At 34.1% G+C, this 23329-nt stretch overlaps 1 protein-coding gene across 2 annotated transcripts in view; it reads left to right on the top strand.

The window, feature by feature from the left end:
- Nucleotides 1–23329, top strand: part of LOC150106406 (E3 ubiquitin-protein ligase RNF4-like) — a 97506-nt gene that overhangs the window by 6673 nt on the left and 67504 nt on the right. For both annotated transcript variants that reach the window (XM_090392428.1, XM_090392429.1), the window contains exon 2: nucleotides 8940–9039. In XM_090392428.1, coding sequence (XP_090248554.1) covers nucleotides 8940–9039 — 100 coding nt within the window. The remainder of the gene's footprint in view (nucleotides 1–8939; nucleotides 9040–23329) is intronic.

Below are 23329 nucleotides of genomic sequence, written 5' to 3'. Positions count from 1 at the left end.
TTACATAGCGAGACAACTGCAATCCAGTGTAACAGTGGGACTAGTATGAAAAGATATCTAGGGTGTTTAACAAACACCAACTATGCACTGTATTTAAACCTTATGTGAAATTGGCAACTTTCATCTGTTCACCTAAGGACAGATTCACTCCTTTATCACATCCGGAAGTTTATGAAGTGCCCTGTTCATATCATTGAGCCTACTATGGACAGACAGGAAGAACTGTGGACATCTGCCTCAGTGAACACAAAAAATATATCAGGCAATTTTTCTATGGCAAGTTGGGTCTGGCAGACCATGCTTTGGATACCCCTGCATACAGGATCAATTGGAAAAAAAATAATAGTACTGCACAGAAGCTTTTATTTACAAGTCAGAGAGGTTGTTTCTGGAATCAACAGAAGCCTTGAAACATACTCCAAACCTCAACAAGCATGACTGTATCAATCTACCAAAGATTTGGGAGACAGTCATCCTAAGACCAAATTAATATCTGTTTTTTTTTTTTTTTTTTTTTTTTTAAAACTTAGATGGCACCTAATTAGGACTTTAGTCTTTGTGTTGCACGCTACAATTACTTATACTAGTTACACTGTTACACTGGATTGCAGTTATCTCACTACTGTAACAAACTTTGTTTGTGTGCTCTGAAACTGCTGGATATAATACCAGTGAAATATTAGCATTTAAGTTAATAAATAGTTATTTTCTAATCAATCTGTGTTCACATCTATACTGTTAAAATCCAATCAACCTATGATAATATGTTTCATAGACTACTCCAAAACTTTTAACTGCATTCAGCATTGTTGAGGAAAACCCATTAATGGGTTTTCCTGAACACATCAGGTTGATAGCTAACCTGTACAGTGAGCTGGAAGCCACTGTAAGAACAGGTGTTGGATTAACTGATTGGCTTCAATTCAGCAAGGGAGTTAGGCAAGGATGCCTTCTTCTCCTCACTTGTTTAGTATCTATGCTGAGGACATCACGCATGAAATATTGGATGAGCTTAAGACAGGAATTAGGATAAGTGGTTGATTGATCAATAATCTGTAGTATGCTGATGACAAGAAAGAACTAGGATAATTATCAGTCCTAGCAAGACAAAAATTATGGTTCTCTCTCAAAGGAAATATAGACAGGGAAGTGCCTTAGAAACATGTACCTTAATGGAGAAGGAATTGAGGAAGTCGCAAGTTTGAATATCTGGGATCACATTATTAATGTGAAGAATTACTGTTGAGAAGAAGAATAGGAATGGCTAAAACAACAGCCAAAGAATTGTCTAAACTTTGGATGGATAGATCTATCTCCACAGGAACAAAGTTGAGTCTGGATGCAGCTATTTTTCTGATAGCAACTTATGGATGTGAGACCTGAAATCTAAAGAAGTCTGATAGGAAAAAGGATAGCTGCTTTTGAGATGTAGTGTTAGAGAAGGCTATTGAGGATATTTTGTACTGAAAGGCAGTCAGATGGATGGGTGCTAGAAAAGATTGGCAGAACTTTAAGGCTCCTTAAAAATATCAACAGAAGAAAGTTGAAATATCATGGACACATTGAAAGGATGGAAGGAGGGCTTCTCAAAATGGTAATAGAAGGTAAAGTCCCTGGGAAAAGAGGAACTGTTAATATTTGTGAGATTTTTATATAGAGATGTTTATATTATTTGATCTCTTTATTTCTAACAATTATTTTTAATTTATTTCTGAGTGTACTTATATATTATATTGCACAAGGGTTCACTCCAGTTGGTTGGAGTGAACCCTTATGCATTTGATATGAAGCCCATATGGTGAGTGATTATGAAGTCCATATTTGAACTTCTGCTAAGTCCGATATGTTCACATTTACCAGTGCACTGGCTTCTCAAATGCCTCTTTCAGCTCAGTGTGTCTAAATGGCCATGTTATGCTGAATGCACCAGTTCTTGTCTGATTACTGAAGTTAAGCAGCATTGAGCCTAGTTAGTGTTTGGGAGGGTGCCCTCTTGGGATTACAACGTGGTTCTAGCATTTCTTATTTTTTTGCTGGCCTGCTTGGCTGAGTGGTTAGCCTCTCCGCTCACCAGCCAAAAGACTGCATGTTCGAATCCTGCCGTGGGCATGGATATTTGTGATTGTCTGTCAAAATACTAGTGATGAGCAGTAGATGGCATTGATGTAGATGATCATTGTAGTTGCTGTTCGTTGTAGTTGGTGAATTGAGTTGTGGAGACAGAGCTGTAGAGTAGATGCCCTCATTTGATGAGTCTTTGGACTCCCTGAAGGTGTCATGTAATAATAATAATACAAGTTAAACAGCAATGACCCTAAAACAGACCCTTGAGGCACACAACTAGTGACTTTCCTCTTCCTGGATATTGCTCCCCCATAGACAACTTGCTGATACATATCAGATAGCCAGTCTCCGATCCAAAGCACTAATCTAATATCCTACTCCATATGCTCTAGTTTGACTATCAACTTATCATGTGGTAATCCATCCAAAGCTTTTGCAAAATCTAAGTATACCGTATTTACTCAAATATAACTCACTTTTTTCCCCAAAAATTAAAGTTAAAAAATTGTGGTGCAAGACATATGCGGGGATTTTCGGAAACTAAACTTTTTCAGGAAAAAATTAAATTGATGTTTATAATTAAATTCTCAGTATTCATTATAATTTATAATTGCTCGCATTAAAATGAATGCATTTAAATTTTAATTATCAACGTTATTTACGCGATTAGCCACTTAACTTCTTCATGCGATATATTTGAATCTTTTAGTGACAATGCTTCTGTAATTAAATTAATTATTTCTGGTGAAATTATGCTCAAGCTCTCAAAAATCCAGTTGCACAACAATTCTAAGGATGGTCTCTTAATCTTAATATACCTCTGCACAATCCAAGATCGAGTAGAAGTCATTGGTCTCACTTCGTCTACTGGTTGCTTCCATCTCGATGCATATGATTGGTATGATATTAACAAATGATCACACGACTCAATGACAAAGGCAGGCTGACGATTGTTGAGTTGAAATGCTGATTCTTTTCATCCGAATTCCAAAATATCTGAAACTGCCATAACAACATTCATTCTCTATTTCTTAAAGTTTTAAAATTTTTTTTGTGTGCGAACTATATACGAAACTTTTTATTTCTTTTTTTGTAAAGTAAAATCAGGGGTGTGAGATATATGCGAGGGCGAGTTATATTTGAGTAAATATGGTACTACCGTGTATCCCTCTCCTCTTTTCCAGGAAGCCATCAGTTTATTGTTATAAGTAAGTATATTACTAAAATATGATCTCCCTGTAGCAAATCTGTCCATCAAAGATAATACCATAGTTCTCACCAGCTTCTCCAGCAACTTAACCACAACACCTGACACAGATAGGCTTATATTTTGATGCCTGAGTTCTATCACCTCCCTTATGAAGCGGCACAATCTTGCCCTCCTTCCACTCCTTTGGAACTCGATCCAGTGCAAGACTCATCAAGACATATTTAAAAAAATGTCAAGGCAGATGTCAACTCCCTGGCACATTCCTTCAGAATATGTGGTGATATATTATGAAGTCCGACAGCCTCATTAACATCACATTTGCTCAATTCCCCATACACCTCTTGCTCACTTGCAGTCAGTCTCTCCTCCCCATCATCAACTGCTCTCAATCTCTCCATGATGTCACATTCACAAGAATGAAAGACCTTTATAAACTGCTCATTAAGTATCTCCACTATATCCTCTGTAGTAGTTGTTCTTATTCCATTTTCTCCAATCTGTGTCATCTTTCCATAATCATTCTTTTTTTTTTTTTTTTTTTTTCTGGCTACATATCAAAAGAACTACTTAGGATTCTTTTTGTCTTCATTAGCTAACTGCTGCTCATACTTCACTTTTGCTACCTTTACCAACCAAGTCACCCTCCTTGCCTGTTCTTTGTAACCCTCTTGGAATTGGTTATTACCACTTCTCTTATGCTGCCTCCACAATGCTTTTTTTTTTCTCTGTAACACATGCTTAATCTCGTTATGAGATTAAGCATGTGTTAATTTCATTTCACACCTACCTTATTTAACCTTCTGACCCTTAGAATATATTTAGACATTGCTTCTACTAGATCTTGAATATCCTCCAAGCTGCATTGATCTCTTTTCCAGCTAACTCCTCATTCCATGCTACACCTGCAAGCTGTCTCCTGAGCTCTATATAATCACCAGCCTTGTAGTTCCACATATACCCTTTTCTCACAGAGGTTTTCACACTGCTGGTAACCACCCAGGTAATCACTTCATGGTCATTCTCATCAGCTGGAAGGTGATTTGGCACCTCATTTATAATTACATCCTCTGATGAGATGATCAAATCCAAGACCCTCAATCCTCATGCACCCTCTGTTACATATTGTCTGAGGTAATTGTCCCTCAGAAATTTGCTCATTTTCTTTACTTCCAGTTGTTATCTGATCATCCCAGTCTGTATTGCCATAGTTAAAATCACCCTTTTCTTATTTGTTTGGCTAATTTGATTATACATTTCATAGTCATTACCATCCACATTACCAGGTCTATAACAACATCCAACTAAGTTTCATTTTATTAGCCTCTATCTCACACCATATTGCCTCAAAACCACCAGCACTATTTCCCTCTTGCATCTGTACTTTGTATGGACTTAAGTCTCTCTCTATCATCAATAGCACTACCCCTCCCTTTTTACCCTTTCTATCACGAAACGTATCGTATCATACCCTTTCATCTCTATTCCTGTCAGGATGTCATCCTCATCCAACCATATCTCATTTATTCCAACAATATTTGGGTGAATAGATTCAATTAATGCAACCATTTCATTTTGCTTGTTTCTTACACTTCTAGCATTTGTATACAAACACAGTAGCTTTTTTTTCGTGGATCTATATAGCTGTTCCACTGATACCATTTATTTGATGTAACTTCTCCATGCTTAACTCGAGTCATTTCTTTTGCTCCTTATTCATCTTCAAATCTTCTTCAGATCCAACTGTTTTCCCCTTGATCCCAGGTCATCCCCTTTCCTTTTTGTCTACACATGCATTCACATCCTCTTGGAGCATCCTTTCTTACGTGGTGTTTCTCTGTCCAACCTGAGCCTTCCCATTTCCCTGTCTGTCTTGCACACCTGTTCTCTCATTCTCTATACTCATACCACTCACTTCTTCAGTCACAACTGCCTCTTCAATCTCTCTCTCCTGTCTTACTCTCCCATTCTTCCGCATTGCTTACCACTTGATCAGATTCATTCTCTGCACTTCTCTACCTTCCAGCAGTAGCAGCAGTCTCATCAAGCAACTTGCACCAAAACCACTGAAATGCAGTCCATTGCTCCTATATAGTTCACTTCATCCTTCAAACTCATTCCACACATTAACAAACTGCAATCCTTTCTCCTCACACATTTCAGCTAAAATATCATTCATAATCCTTGCTCTTTCCCTTGTGTACTTGTCTCATGCTGTAACTTTTGATATAATCACAGTATAGACTTTGCTGTCCTTGTGCCATTAAAACCATAAGTTATCATAATTGCCCTTAAGTCATGAAGGAGTTTCAACATTTAATACATTTATTTTTTAATTGTTTTTATTTTATTTATTTCTTTATTTATTTTGTTATGAAATATAGTATCTGGAAATTTTTATTAATTATGAAAAACCACAGCATGTAAATGCTTTCCATTTTTGGCTTCACAAAGACATGCCCTTTTTACAGCACATTCCATGACAGCTGTTTTAATGTTTTTGGCTGCAGCACCTTCATTTTTGTACAAATATTCTCCTCTAGCTATTGGATTGTCTGGGGCTTATTCATATATACCCTTTCCTTCAGGTAATCCCTAAATAAACAAGTCGGGAGCTGTCAGATCTGGAGAACATGATGTCCAATTAATTGCAGATCTTTGTGAAATTATTTGACCTTTGCATTAGAATAATCGAATCTGATTTTCAAAATGAAATTGTATGATTATGGCTTGTTGTTGGGTTGTACTTTTCCATGATTAATTTCTCAAATGTTCCTTAGAATACCTGAAAAAAATAAAATGAAAAAAATTAATAATCAAAAAAGTTATTCATATTTTAATCCCCTTTGTGACTTATGGGCCACCCTATATATATGTGTGTGTGTGAGGCTTCTGCCCACAATTTTTTTTTTTTTAGATGGGCTTATATATATATATATATATATATATTTCTATATTTTTAACCTAGTTGTGAAACCATGCTCTTTTGACTAAACATGTAACTTTTTCACACCACTTCAGGCTTCCAAGAATTCAACTAGACATTGAATTCACTATGTCTAGTGAATTCAATAGACATATTGAATCCACTATTTCAATATGTATTTGATTTATTTCAATTTGTTTTCATTCTGGAGTATTTCAACTGTACATTATTTTTGATTTATCGATATTTATTTATAGTCCTATCTCCAGACTTGCTGCATTTGATTTAATAATCACATGTTCTAGTTCTTTTGGTGATGTTGCTATGAGAATATCATCAGTGAATCACGCATTGCTTAAGTATTCTCCATCAATATTCAGTCCTCCTTTTTCTCATAGCGTATTCAAGGACTATAGCAAATAAGTTGGTGAAATAGTCTCCCTGTCTGACTCTTTTTATTTGATGAACCTCTCTCATATATATATGAGTTAATATGTTAATATAAATATCATCTATTCTTGCATGTTTTAAAGCTTCAAGCATTATACACAGGTCTATTGAGTCAAAGACCCTTTCATAATCTATGAAAGCCAAAGAAATTGGTATATTAGATTCTTTTGTGTTTTCCATTACTTGATTTAAGGATTGTAAATGATTTAAAGTTGAGATGGATGTTCTGAAACTTGTTTGTTCTTTTGGTTGATGAAAATTTAATACTGTATTTACTCGAATATAACTTGCCCTCGTGTATATCTCGCACTTTAAAACTTAAAAAAAATAGATAGTGAATGTTGTTATGGCAGTTTCAGATATTTTGAAATTCGGTTGAACAGAATCCGCATTCCAATCTTGTTGAGTTGTGCGATCGTTGTTAATACTGCACCAATCATGTGCGAGAGTGGAAGTAGTGATAGCGAATAGAAAATTCTTGGTAAGTCATACCCATTTTCAGTATATTTAAAACATGGTGATCTTATGATTCTGAAATGATAAAAGAAACAATAATGACACTGTTAGTATTAATTTAATTACAGAAGCATTGTCACTAAAGATATATTACGTGGTGATGGTGTGCTGCTGATCGCATAAATAACATTGATAATTAAAATTTAAATCCATTCATTTTATAAATGTGAGATATTCAGTTGTTTTCTGATGATGCAAAGTTGGGTAGCGCAATAAAAAATCAAGCTGATGTTGAGAATTTGCAGAATGATTTAAATAAGCTGGCAAAATGGGCAAAAGGTGAAGAATGTCAATTCAATGTGGAAAAGTGTAAAGTTATGCATTTTGGGATTAAAAGATTCAGCTGTGTACCACATTGATGGAATGGTACTCCAAGAGATTAATGAGGCTAGGGACTTAGGGATGTTGGTGGATAGGGAGATGAAGTTCAGGGGACACATTGGTTAAGGTGTCCAAGATTGCACATAGGATTACTTGGTTATTGAGGAATGCACTAACATCCAGAGATTGAGGTTATTATTCCCCTTTATAAAGCGTTGATACTTCCACATTTGGAGATGAGGAGGTTGTGGAGAGGGTTCAGAGGAGAGTCACTAAGTTGGTGAGTGATGTAAAAAATGCTCCCTATATTGATAGATTGAGAGCTTGTGGATTGCAGAGGTTGGTTGATGAGCAGAGAAGAGGGAATATGATAGAAACATTTAAATTACTAAAAGTTTTTTATAAGATGCAGGAGAAATGTTTCAGCTGTGTGATAGTGATGGAAGAACAAGAGGTCATCCCTGGAAATTAAGGAAAAGTGTGGTTAACAAGGGTGTGAGAATGAGGTTTTTCACCTGGAGGGGAGTGAATGAGTGGAATGCATTGCCAGACTCAGTTGTGAGTTCTTCGTCTGTAAATGAATTCAAGAAGAGATATGATAGATATTGTTTTGATAGTTTGGGTCTCTCGCGATGAGTCTACTGACTCCATGGAGATACCCGTAATAATAATAATTATTATTATTATAAATTATAATGAATACTAAGAATTTAATTACAAATCAATTTAATTTTTTCCTGAAAAACTTTAGTTTCTGAAAATCTCCACATATATCTTGCACCACGATTTTTTAACTTTAATTTTTGGTATATTAAATAAATATGGTATATTGTTTATTCTGACATCTATAATTTTTGTAAACAGCTTATAGATCTATGATTTCTTATGTCAGATTTATCATCTTTCTTATATTAGAAGGATAATTTTTCCAGTATTCCTACTTTTAGGGATTCTTCCTGTCCTTAAATATTAAGTATACAATTCTTCTTGTTTTATGTGCAAGAGATCTCCATTTTTTTAACATTTCTATTAGTATTCCATCAAGTCCGAGTGTCTTTCTGTTTTTCATTTTTTGTAAGTGCATGTTTTACTTCATCTTTGACAATATATTTATTATAGTTTTAAGTATCCTTTTCTCTCTCATTGTTCTATATTACTTTTCCTTTATTCATATATAATTTTTGATAAAATTTAGCTATAATCTCCAAAATGTTTGTTTTGTTTGTAATCAGTCTTCCATTTTCATCTTGCCTGTCATGAAGATTACCTGCATTATCAAGAAGTTTTATTTATACCGTTGCTATTTTCTATTGCTGTTCTTATTACTTTTGTATTGAAATGTCTTATTTATATTATAAATTTAATAATGCCCTTTATGATTTCGGTCTGTCTACATAATCATATATAAATACATCTTTATATCAGGCAGTGTTTATGTTTTTTTTTTTAAAACAGTCAACAAGAAGACAGAGAAGAACTAGGGCAACAGTGATTCGTCATACTGCCAATCAGGATGAATTAGAGACACCAGTAGTAGACTTGTGTTTGCCTTCAGGTAATTAAAATACTGTATTAGAGGATTTAGTCTTTTTGATTATACGTGTCACCTAGTAGATGGCTTAAAAAAACTGTATTACCAGTATTTCATGTCTAGTTTCTGAGGGTTGTTTTTTTTTTAATTGGAGCATTCACATTGAACACAATGTGAATGCTCCAATTTTAATTGGTAATTTGGGATTTACCTGACCAAATTATTTTCTAACTGGCTTAAACCAAAACTCAAAATGATGGTACAACATGACGTAATTTCAAGCTAGCCAGAGCATTGCCCAGCTAAATAAAGGTTATGGGAAATTTAGGAAGTTTTTAAGAAAGCGTGACAGCCGGGAGAATATTAATAGAAGGTTCCAAAAAGGAATCGTAGAACTGTGAATTTTTAAACTGAAGGAGTTGAGACTTTCAACAAGTGTTTAGTAAATAAAAGAAGATATTGGAGTTGACATTCTAATTGAATGTTTGAGGAAACACTGAATGGAAAGTTTCATCTTCTGTCTTAAGGACACCAGATTACTATGGAAAAAAGCAATAGGTGAAATTTGAAACTGTAAAGCAGCTTAACATGAATAACTCAACTTAGATATGTTTGTTTTTTGTACCAGAGAAAGAAACTTCTTTTTCTTGTACAAAAATTAGTAAATTGTACGACAAATTGAACTGTGAGAGGTAAGAATATTTATACTTCAGTGAGACATGAGGAATAATATTGTATGTTACATAAGGAAGATAAAAAAAGGATCCCATGAAAAGAAGAAGAAAATTTTATATTTTTGGAAAGAACCTAACAAAGAAACGGTTCTGATGAACATTTTGTTGTTGTGAAAACAAGGCTGGTAGTCATGATTAAGTATATGTCAAACAATGCAATAATAGAATGAGTCAGAGAATGAATGCTTTTAATATTTTTGGATAAGAAAATCTCTAAAGTATAGATATATTTTAGAAGGCCTTGGATCCAGTTAATTTTGTAGTTATTTATGGAATTTTATTTAAAATATATATATTGTTTTAATTTCATTAAATGTATATATTTTTTATTTGGTCTTAAGTCAGTGATTTTCCTGATTCTTAAAGAAATAGTTAAAAGTCATTGCTCCGATCGAAATTGAGCCATTGTGTAATTACTAAACACTCGGATTAAAAATCTCTTTATGGAGACAGTAAAGGATTAAAATAAACAACTTCATTTATTTGTAGATCAATTGCAGAATGTTGATCTTCATGAATAGGAAGCTTGACCACAATAGAGAGCAGTAGATGGAGCTTATTGAATGGGGCAAGGAAACCTTGAGCCAGATGTGGTCAAAAGTAGCTGATTCTAAATTAGGCATTCTCTGGCAGGCAGTGTCAGATCTTAAAAAGGTACAGGTGCAACACTTGTAGCAAAATGAATCAAGAAGTATGTAATTTGGACATAGAAGATGGACTATGGTTGATGTGGCTAAAATTTGAGTTTCTGTCTAAAGCAGGTCTCATCTGGTCTAAAGGTGATGGACATCATTTATGATGGAGTTTTTGCTATAGAACATTGATAAGGTGTATATGAAAGTGATTCTTTTTTTCACAGCATTTTACACCTCCTGAGGGTGCATGTGAAAAATTTTTGCTGAAGAATGTACTTCATATTCTGTTTCCATTCTAGTATTCATGGTTTCTTTTCATTGTTGATTTTCATGCTAAATTTACCATATCAGTTTTGTTAGTGCCTCTTAGTCTTTTAGCATATATATATTTTAAAAGGATTGTGGTATCTGCATAGAGTAAGGAACTAAACTAAATATCTTATAAAATGTAATACCAGTTTGCTTAATAATGTTTTCCAAATAGATTTTAAGTAAGTGGATATAGTTTACAATTTGACTTGAAGCTTAATTTAAATCAAATATTACACTGTATTCTTCAATTTTAATAGAAATTTTGAAACTTATTAGTTATACCATCAGTTCTATAAATTTTATTTATCTAGGAGGAAGTAGAATTTTTTGAACTTAAATGTGTTAAGCCAGTGTTTCTCAACATGGGGCATATGCCTCACAGGGGGGCAATTAGAAAATGTACATGTACATATTTATACATATTTATATTATACTTTTCAGAACTTGGCTGACTATTATGCTAGGGGGGGGGGCATCAAAATCTTTGAGACGTTGAGGTGGGACATGATCCAAAAAAGATTGAGAAACACTATTGTACTGTGGCATTGCATTGTGAGTAGTTGGTGTGTCTGCTCTCCAGCCAAAAGACTGCGGGTTCGAATCCTGTTGTGAGCATGGATGTTTGTGTTTGTCTGTGAAAATACTAGTGGTGGTGGTGGCCAGTAGATGATGAGGATAGTTGTGGTTTGCTGTATTTGCTGGATTGAGATGGAGAGCTGTGGAGTGGGTGCCCTCCCTCAGTGAGTCTTTGGACTCCTTGGAGGTGTCATGTAATAATAATAATAATAGATGAAAACAAGATTTATCAGAAAACTAAGTTCATTACATATTTATGGCTAATTATTTCTCTAGTTAAACACTGGCATTGCCAAAGTGAACACAGTGACAAAGCAAACTATTACTGAACATTACAATTGAGTTGTATACAACTTAAAGTTTTAAAAAGAATTAAATATGAGCAGTTTTTACAGGTAAATTGTAGACTCGACTATACAAACATTATTGAAGAAAAAATGAAATAAATTGAAAACAAGAACCAAACCTTAGGCTCAGTGGCAAACTCTGAAGAAGTTCTGGAGGCTATTGAAGAAACTTAGAAACAAAGGAAAGAGTACTGTAAAAGGAATTATAGATAATAAAGGTGATATGAAATCTGAAGATAAGGATATCCTGGATGTCTGGAGAGAAAACTTAAGAAATAAAAAAAGCCTCATTGACTATGTTATTGTTGATAGTGATACCATCATGCTGGTTCAGGATACAAGAGTGTACAGAGGATTTGAAATGGAAAGTGACCATTACTTAGTACTAAACAGGATAAAAATTGCTATCACATTGAAAAGAACAGTATATAGGAAAGTTTTAAAAAGAATTAAAGTTGAGCAGCTTTTACAAGTAAATTGTATACTCGACTATACAAACATTATTCAATAAAAAATGAAACAAATTAAAAACAAGAACCAAACCTTGGCAAAATCTGGTGACATTGATTGATTCAGCTAGGGAGGTATGTGTTGAAGTTATCTGCAAATACAGTAAAATAGGAACACTATGATGAATACAAGAAGCAGTAGTCCTGGTAAAGAAGAAAGCATACGAAAAGCTGCCAAAAACTTGAAATAAGGAAAGGCAGCTGGAGTAGATGATATTTGACCTGAAATGCTTAAGTACGGAAGTATAGAGGTTTTGCAATGGCTGCGCTGCATAAGTCAAGGACCTACTCAGAAGGTTGAATTCTTGATATTTGGAGCAGAGCTCTCAAAGTACCCATCTATAAAAAAAAGGGAATAAAGCTGAATGTGAAAATTACAGAGGAATTCTATTAAGTGTTCCAAGTAAGATTTATGTAAGCATACTTTAAAAGAGGTGAGAAAGCTTGTGGAAGAGAAACTTGAAAAACAACAAGATTGGATTCAGGCCAAATAGTTGAGAAATCATGGGAATATGACAAGAATTTGTAGTTTGGTAGATCTGGAAAAGGCATATGACAAAGTGCTCAGAGAAAAGCTTTTCAAAACACTTCAGTTATATGAGGGTGAATGGAACATTATACAGACCAATACATAGTCTGTATTTAAATTGTCAGTCAGCAGTTACAATTGAACGAAATACAGGATGATGATGATCTGATGTAAAATCAGGGGTAAGACAAGCTGCACATTATCTCCACTCTTATTCATCGTCTATATGGATTACATTATGAAAGAAAGTGGCATTAGGCTTGATATTAGAATTGGAGATATCAGACTTATGCTCTTTAGCGCTTTGCTTTATGCAGATGATGTTGTACTCCTAAACACATCTAGTTCAACTCTCCAAGATTCTCTAACTAAATTGAATAACAGTAGTAACAAATTTGGCATGAAAATCAGTAAAAAAACTAAAACTATGATAAAAGACAGAAGCATAGAAAACCTCAGCTGCATTTTGATTGGGGATCCTATAGAACAAGTCAAGTATTTCAGCTATTATCACAGCTTTTTTGTGAAGATTGGAAGTTGAATCTGGAAATAGACAACCGAATTAGCAAAGCTGGTATGGTGGGTAGCCAGCTAAATAAATTTATATGGAATAAGAGAGAAATTAATGAGAACACCACCACCAAACTAACAGTATACAAGACAGTGTTCAAACCAGTTTTAAAGTTAATGATCTGAGAGTTGGGTTAGAGTTAGAAATAACGCACTTGATCAGGCTAGATCAGACTACAGATAAGAGGGTTGAGAAAAATTAGGGGAGTTAACTGATCTCATCAGTCGCAGAATCATATTAAAAATGAAGATATCAGAAAGGAACTCGACATTATTTTCATTCAAGAATGTGTCAGCAGAGCTAATCTGAGGTGGTACGGCCACTTAAATAGAATGGGTGAGGAAAGGTTAGCAAAACAGGTGTTTGATGCCAAAATGTCAGGAACAAGACCCAGAGCAAGAGCAAGCTCTAGTTGTATTGATTCAGTTATAAGTTCCTTAGAAGCACGAAATATTAGTGTTCTCACAAGTAATTGTCATAGTATCCTGAACACCCTCCTCCCCCATGGGATTTATATCAGGAAATTGGTGATGATGACATACATGGTTATTTTGAAATGCAAAACATTTTAAGCAAGGCTGCTTGCATTTCCATTTTGATTCAATATATCTAAATTACTCACTTGTAATATTTAACTCCTCTCTTTGTTACTGTTCACTCTGACAGTGTTCAGTGTTAATGTACTTAGTTTTCCATTAAAACTTATTTTGTTTTATTTCATTTGTGTAGACCAGTTTTCTCCTTGGTGCTTTTCCATGTGCCTTTTCCAAGATCAGTGAAGTTTCAATACAAATCGTGAATTTATTTCAGTGTTTTTTTTTCAATGTTTATCATCAAGTTTTGTACGGATTTCCTTTTCTTTGTTATCATTCACTTAAATACCATATATAACATTACCTATTCAATGTAATTTATATTTTTCTTCATTTGATTAGTCTAGATCTCATGAATTGTATTCTGTTGAAAACAATAATTTTTCTTTTATCCAAATGTGATTCTTATCTGGTTTTGGAAGTGTAAACATTCAACAGAATACAATTGATAAGATCTACACTATAATCAGATGAAGAAAAATATGAATTATTTTCAAATAATTGAAAATAATTCAAATAAATACACATTGAATAATTATTAATTATAAAATTTCTGTAAACTGTTACTGTTACTTTCACTTTAAATGCATAATTGAACACATTTAGCCACAACAGAAATTAGCTACAAATGTTAACTTCATATGGAAAAGAAGGATGTGTAAGAAAGTTTTGAAACACATCAAAGTTGAACAGTTATCAGATGTGAACTGTAGGCTCATATACACAAACATTATTCAAGAAAAACTGAAAGAATTTGAAAACAAGAACCAAACCTTGGAGATACAGTGGCAAACCCTAAAGAAGCTTTGATTCAGTCAGAGAGCCATGTGGTGAGGTAATCTTCAACGATAGAAAAATCAGAACTTCATTGTGGCCTCAGAAAGTGTGAGAGGCAGTCAAAGAAAAGAAGGCACATCAAAAGTTCCTGACAAGTAAGTCAGCTTGTGCTCTCATGCAATACAGTGAAAAATGTAAGAAAGCAAAGCATTGTGTAAAATTAGCTTTGATAAGAACCTAGAAAATAAATATCAGATAGTAAGTGGAGGTTTCTGTGGTTTAGAAGTTCACATGGTATATTCCGGTAATTGGAATAGAAAAAACCACATCTCTTCCATCCAACCTATGGAACAATATTGACATCATCACATATAACAAGGCTATGGCAATCTCTGATCGGAAGAAGCATACTTTAATCAGAAAATTCAACTTACTTCTTCACGAAAAACAAAGAAAACACCTAGATTATGCCAAAGTAGTTATCAACCTTTCTTCGAGAGTCCTATCAAGAGAAGAAAATAATCTACTCCTAAAAGGTTTTAACTTTGCCTTAACGGCACGTTTCATCTCAAAAATTGACATAATGGCTCAAATAGAAAAAGGAATAAGAAATTTACCTGGTAATACATCAGATCTCATCCGTATACAAACCACAGCATTACTATTGCAAAGTAAATTACCTCAAAGGACTCTTCCTTACACGGAATACACTTCCCTCAAAGAATTAAAATCAGACAAAAAATATCGTTATAATCAAAGCAGATAAAGGGAATGCAACAGTAGTTTTGAACTCTGAAGATAATAATAAAATGAAAACTCTTCTTGAAGATTCTAATACCTATAAACCTTTAGACAGAAATCCCACTTGGCACGCTCACAATAAAACCAATGATCTAATCAAAAAGATACCTAATTGGACTGAAAAACTCAAAAGAACTCTACATTCAAAACACCCATTAGTTCCAAGAATTTATGGTGTTTCAAAAATTCATAAGATAGGTATTCCCTTAAGACCAATAGTAGATGGTCTTAAGGGAATATTAAGGGAAATTGTAAAATCATGTTGCAAACACCTGGTGTTTGCAACATGATTTTACCTCATACAGGAAAAACATCTTCTTTCATCAAGAACAGTACACATATTATTGAAAAAGTAAAAGATATTTATATTGGACCTTCAGACATCATAGCAAGTTTGGATGTTATCAGCCTATTTTCAAATGTTCCAAGAAATGAAACTTTGAATCTCCTGGAAGACCTTTTCCCTCTGGATATCATAGATCTTTATAAACATTGTATAAATAATACTTTTTTCATGTATCAAGACAAATTTTGGGAACAAAAAGGATTGGCTCTGGGCTCTTCCCTCTCTTCGGCTTTAGCTAACCTATTTATGGAAAACTTTGCCAATAATGCTTTAAACAATTATCATAAAAAACCAAAAATATAGCTACGCTATGTAGACGATATATTCATCATATGACCAGGAAAAACAGATGAACTCATTGTTTTCAAAGATTACCTAAATAATTTGCATGATAATATAAAATTTACTTTAGAACAAGAAGAACTTAGGAAACTGCCTTTTCTAGATATTCTATTAGAAGTCAATGAAAAGGATAATAAACTTTCTTTCTCAATATATAGAAAACCCACCAACACAGGAAGATTTCTTAATGCGGCCTCACACCACCACCCTTCGCAAAAAATAGGTCTAATAAAAACCCTAAGGGACAGAGCGTATAACATTTACACCTCAGAGAAATGAAGAATTAGAATATCTAACACAGATCTTTCAAAAGAATGGTTATGAAACCAAGACTATCAAAAAACGTCCTTCACACACCTCCTTGAAGGAGGTGTGTGAAGGACTTTTTCTCATTGTTTTTGTTGGAAAGACACAGATAGCAGTGAAATGAAAGTGAAGCATTATTACTGCTTCTGAGCATAGTTCAGAAATCAGAAGTAAAATGGTATTGGTCTAAAAAAAAAAAAAAAAAGGATGATCGAGACACCATTTTTTTCAGAAGTGATGCTTGAATGTAGGTATTCCTTGATAATGAAATTTTTACAATTTGCCGATAAGGATTCTGATTATCCCAATCCAAAACTAAAAAATAGGCATTTTTTTGGACACTTTCTCTCTCTCTCTCTCAAAAAGAAGTTACAGGAAGTTTATATACCAGAACAAGATATTTGTGTTGATGAAAGCCTTATTTTATACAAGGACCAACTTGGTTGGAAACAGTATATGGCTAAAGCACTCTCATTTTGGTTTGAAATGCTTTCAACTTTGTGAATCATCTAGTGACTATGTATAAGAATTGATAATTTATACAGGTAAAGGCTCTTGTATGCAGTGCCTTTACCTGTATAAATTATCAATTTATACAGGTAAGCCTAATGCTGCTTTTGGTACACGAATTGTTGTTACCTTAACATCTTGCTGCTGAATAAGGGGTACGGCATTACCATAGATAATTATTTCAACAGTCCCGAGCTTGCAAGCTACTTAGTTACCAAGAAAACTGATGTTTATGGAGCTGCTACGACAACCCAAAAAGAAATGCCCGAAGACCAAAAATCGAAGAAGTTGAAGAAAGGAGAAACTTGTGCCTTTCAATGTGGGAAGATCATTTCCTTGAAATGGAAAGACAAGAAAGATGTTGCTATGCTGAGCACAATCCATGGGAACGAAATGGAGGATGTAGAGACAAGGAAAGGAACAATGAAAAAATCAGCTGTGGCAGTACAGTACAACAACAACATCATGGGAGATGTCAATCGTTTACACCAAATGCTTTTGTATTATCCTGCTACCTGGAACAACAAAGATACTATGTAAAAATATTCAGACACCTTTTTACTTATCTCTGTGTAGCTTTTGTACTACACACAAAGTTAGGTGAAAAGCTTCATCACATAACTTTCCGGCTGGATCTCGTATACAAGATCACTGACACATACACCCTGAGGGACTAACAAGAAAGGCAGATGACCAGCTAAAGGAGGGGAAATCCAATGACAGGAAGGCACTTTCCAGAATATAAACCCCCTACTGCAAAGCAAGCAGAGCCAAAAAGAAAATGTGCAGATTGTTGCAAGATCAGTTTTAGGAGATAAGGTTCACAAAGAAACGAATATGTGGTGCCCTGATTGCCAGTTAGGGTTGTGTGCTTCAGCATGCTTCAAAATCTACCATACTATTCGAAACTTCTGAAGAAATGTCACTGTATGTAGGTTATTATAGTTATTGTTGCATGTATAAAAATCATTTATTAGCTAAATATTCTTTTTAGTAAATCATTATCATTTATGGTTTTTATATCATCATTATCAAATTCCTGCCATGTACTCTGGGGTGTACAGGATATGATAATACTACATGAAAAATTTACATCATTACTAACTTCCTATCTACAATTTTCCTCCAGATCATTCTGTTACCTGTCAAGATTCCATTATCAGATCTTATATTTCTATCTTCTAAGACTTTTTACCGTATCAGTCTACCTATATCTTGGTCTTCCTCTCGGTATTTTTTCCTGCCAACCTGGCAGAGAACACTTGTTTTGCTAATCTTTCCTCTGCTACTTTGTTTAAGTGACCTGAGATTAGCTCTGCTAACACATTCCTGGATGCTGACAATGTAAAATTTTTTCCTAATATCCTCATTTTTAATATGATATTGATGCATTTGTTCATGCCCCTAATCTTTCTCAGGATGTTATCAGCGGTCTGTGGCCTTTCGTCAAGTGTTTTACATCTGACTCAGCTCTCAGATCCATAAGTTAAAATTGGTTTGAACACCATCTTGTATATAGCTAATTTAGTGTTCTGACTAATTTCTCTTTCATTCCATATGAATTTATTCAGTTCACTTCCTATCATACCAGCTTTGTTGATTTTGTTGTCTATTTCTATATTTAATTTACCATTTTCACTAAAAATCGTGCCTAAGCAGCTGAAATGTTTTACTTGTTCTATAGGTTCTCCATTCACAATGCAGTTGATATTTTCAATGCTTCTGCCTATTTTCATTGTCTTTGTCTTGTCATTGGTGATCTTCATACCATATCTATTACAACAGTTATTCAATTTAGTCAGGGAATATTGCAGACTTGTAGCAGATTGATTTAGAAGTATAACATCATCTGCATGAAGCAAAGAGCTGAGATTAACATCTCCGATTTTGATATCAGATTTAATATCACTTTCCTTCATAATGTGATTCATGTAGATAAGAATAACAGAGGAGATAATGTATATCCTTGTCTGACACCAGATTTAACATTAAACCATCTTCCTGTACTTCCTTCAATTCTAACTGCTGACTTACAACTGAAATAAAGACTAAGTATTGCTTGATATAATGCCCCCATTGGCACCTTGTCATATGCCTTTAGCAGGTCTACAAAACTTAAATACAGATCTTTGTTATATTCTCATGATTTCTCAACTGTTTATCCTAAAGCAAAAATCTGATCCTGCCAGCCTCTATTTGGCCTGAATCTAGTATATTTGCATAGATCTTGCCAGGAACACTTAGTAGGGAAATACCTCTGCAATTTGCACATTCAGTTTTATTTCCCTTTTGTATATGGGTACTATGAGAACTCTACCCTAATCATCTGGCATTTCTCCATCTGTCCAGGCTTTCTGAACTATGCAGTGCAGCCACTGTAAGGCTTTTATACAGTGCCGTAACGAGAGCGTGGCAAAAGAGGCGCCTGCCACAGGCGCAACTAGGTTTTGGGTGCAAAAACGTAAAAAATAAAAATAAATAAATAGATGTAAAAGTCCGCAATTTTATAATTAGAGGGGACAGCCATGGGTTCACCACTCTCCCTACCTTGGCCAACTTCTTTATGGAGACTTTTGAAGAGAAAGCCTTAAACTCTGCCCCCACAAAAACCAACCATATGGCTTTGCTACGGTGATGATGATGTGTTCGCTATTTGGCCACATGGCTCTGATACACTCCTCTCCTTCCTAACACACTTAAACAACCAACACCCCATAATCAAGTTCACCCTGGAAAAAGAGAAAAACAACAGTCTCCCTTTCTTAGACACACTAGTCATCCGCCAGCCTGATGGAACCTTGGTTTTCTCAGTTTATAGAAAACCCACCCATACAGGCAGATACATTCACCAATAATCTCCCTCCCCCCTCACAACAATATGGAGTTAAGACACTACACAACTGGGCTAAACTTATCTGTTCAAATGACAATGCCCTAACCACAGAACTAAACCACGTCCTCAACACTTTCTCAGCCAATGGCTATCTCCCAAAAAAAAATCCAAAAAATATTGAAACCAGTAAACCACAACCCTCACCCTTCACAACAAGGATTACTCTAAATCCATCACCTTTCCCTACATCTGAGGCACCTCGGAAAAAATTACCAAAATCCTAAAAAAAACATGACTTGACCTCATGTTACAGACCATATAAAAAATTGGCGTCCCTTATCTGCTCCACTAAAGACCAACCACTTCCCATAGACCTACCTGGTGTATACCAGGTCCTTTGGAGCTGTCAGGTCCCAAACAGGCAGGACAGTGAATATCAGAATTTCAGAACACAAGGACTACATCCTGTTTTACCAGTACAGCTACTCTGGTGTTGCAGACCATGCTCTCTGCATACACGCAACAGAATATGGTGGAAGAAAGCCACAGTAATACACCATAGTAAATTTCAAATTTGAAAGGCTATTCAGAGAATCAGCCTCAGCCCTAGGAAACGTGCCAAACCTCAACAAATTTGGTTGCATGAGCCTGCCCCAAATTTGGGAGACTTACATCAGAAGACCTTCAGCCCAATGGCCAAGAATACCTACATAGCCCACTAAGGGGGCACCATCAGGACTTTTAGGGGAAATAATAGCTTCCTGCTTCGTCCTCATTTACTGTGTGTAGTGCCTGCGTGCACGTGTTTTTATTTTAAGTTCCTGTGAAGATGGCAACGTGACGTTGCCGAAATATAGATTAAAGTTTAATTTAATTTAATCCTTTGTACGTCGTAAATTCCTTAACTTATTTAATAAGCATTAGTAAAATCGAACTTGTTAGATTTAAATTTTTTCAAAATTTTTGTCATTTTTGGGTTAGGTGGCGCAAGTTAGATACTTGCCACAGACGCTTCATATCCTTGTTACTGTACTGCTTTTATATCTCCATATACTTGAGCATTTCTGGTCGAATATCATCTACTGCTGCTGCCTTACCACATTTCAGGGCTTTGTTGACGTTTTCTACTTTAAGTATGGATGTGTATTCCTGACTGCATCCCTGTTGAGTGTTTTTTACAACTGCTGTCACTGCTTGTTTCATCTAGTAATTTTTTGAAGTAATTATTTTAATCATCATCATCATCATCATGGCTGTAGTATCAAGGATTTAGGCCTAGTATGGCCTGTTCCGGCCTTAGAAGTCATCGTTGAATCGTTTAAGAGGACGTCCTGGTTTTCTTTTTCCTAATGGCTTGTACTTTAAGGCTTGTTTTGGTAATCTTTCTGTTTTCATTCTTTGAACGTGTTCTATCCATCTATGTTTATATTTTTTAATTTTTTCAATTACTGGTTCTTGGTTTAATTCTTTCATAATATCTTCGTTTCTTTTGTTATCAAATAGGGTATACTTTGCAGTTTTTCTCATAAACTTCATTTCTGCTGTTGTTAAACTTTGTTTGTCTTTTTGTTTTATTGTCCAGATTTCGCTTCCATACATTAAGACCGGTAGGGCTAATGTATTGTATACTTTTAGCCTGGTTTGTTTTTGAACTAGGTTTGGTTTAAATATAGAGTTAATTACTCCTGTTATTTTTAAATATTTTGCAATTTTTATGTTTATATCTTTTTCATTTTCATAAGTGATCATACATCCTAGGTAGTTAAATGAATTCACCTGTTCTAAGATCTTGTTATCTAATACTATTTTAGTTCTTGCTGGATCTTGTCCTTTAAAGGCCATAGTTTTTGATTTTTCCGTTGATATTATCATACCATAATCTTTGGATATCTCATTTAGATTTAAAATAGCTTTCTGTAAGTTATCTTCAGAATTTGTAATTATTATTTGGTCGTCTGCAAAGAGGAGAGTGTTTAAGTTAACTGTAGGTGAAAGTTTAATTCCTTGATGTAAATTTTTACTCCATTTTATTATTATTTCATTTAAGTAGATATTAAAAAGAGTTGCTGAGAGGGGACATCCCTGTCGGACCCCTTGGTTTATCTCTCTTGTATATGATAGCTCGTGATTTAATCTTATTTGTATTTGATTATTTTCATATATACTTGTGACAGCTTTTAGGATATTATTTGGTATTTGTCTTTCTTTTAATATGTTAAATAATATGTTTCTTTTAACTTTGTCAAATGCTTTTTCAAAGTCAATAAATGCAATATGTGTTTCTAAATTATATTCTCTTCTTTTCTCTATTATTAATTTTAGGCAGAAGGCTGGGTCTATACATGATCGTCCTTTTCTAAATCCATTTTGTACCTCTAGAATAAAGTTTTCGGAATATTTCATTAGTTTGTTATTTAAGATTCTGCTGTATATTTTGTAACATGAATTTAGTATACTGATACCTATAGTTTTTAGGGTCATCTCTATTACATTTCTTAAAGATAGGAATCACAATTGCTTTTTTCCATTCTATTGGGGGGATTCCAGTTGAGTAAATTTTATTTAAAAATAATAAGAGTCTTCCTTTGAATCTTGTTCCTGCGTATTTATATAGTTCTGAACCTAGCTTATCTTCTCCAGGTGATTTTCCGTTTCTTGTTTCTTTCAGGCTGATTTCTAATTCTTCTTCAGTTATTTCCTTTTCATTTTCGTTAATTGTTTGCCAGTTGTCTTTTTTAAAATATTTGTCTGTCCACAGTTCTGTGTAGTAATTTAGAAATTCTTCTAATTTCAATTCAGTGTTTAATTTTATGTTTTCTTTGGTATCTGCATTTAGGTGTTTCAAAATCTTATATATATTGGGTCTTATTTTATATAAATCATGTTCTAAATTAGAAACAAATTTATTCCATGATTCTCTGTCTTTTTCTGACTTCTCTTTTAGCTATGGCTCTTATTCTTTTATATTCTATTTCATCTTCTAATCTTTTACTGCTTAACCATTTGTGATAGGCTTCTTTTTTCTTTTTGATTATTTCTTTGATTGTATCATCCCAGATCTTCAGTTTTTTTCTTTTATTGAATTTTTTGGTCTTTCCTAAGCTTTCATTTGCTGCTGCATTTAGTATCATTTTTATATTAAGCCATTCTATTTCTATTTCTTCATTTTGTTTTATTTTATCTAGATACTGGTTAATTCTTTGTTCATATAGCCATTGTACATTTGTGTCATTCAATAGTCTAGTTTTATAAACAAATGCTTCAATTTTTCTTTCTGTTCTTGTTAATTGTAGCCATTTAGGTGGTAATCTTAATTTTATTTTAACAAGGAAGTGGTTACTGCTTATTTCATATCCTCTGTGAACTCTGACATCTAGTGAAAATTTTGATGTCTTTTCATTTAATATGAAGTAATCTAATATTGATTTCCATCCTCTTGCTGCCCAAGTATATTTATGTATGTCTTTATGTTTATAGAAGGGATTCATTATTTTTAGGTTATTATAAACTACGAAGTCAATCAATTTTTTACCATTTCTGTTTAGAGTGTGTTCTCCGTGTATTCCTATATTATTATTAATTTTCATGTTTCC

This window comes from Typopeltis vanoorti, chromosome 5 (genome assembly GCF_054136105.1).
Source record: "Typopeltis vanoorti isolate ZY-2024b chromosome 5, IOZ_Tvanoo_1.0, whole genome shotgun sequence".
Lineage (NCBI taxonomy): Eukaryota > Metazoa > Arthropoda > Arachnida > Uropygi > Thelyphonidae > Typopeltis > Typopeltis vanoorti.
Note: the sequence above shows the minus strand (reverse complement) of the source record. Positions and strands in the feature narration are given on the sequence as shown.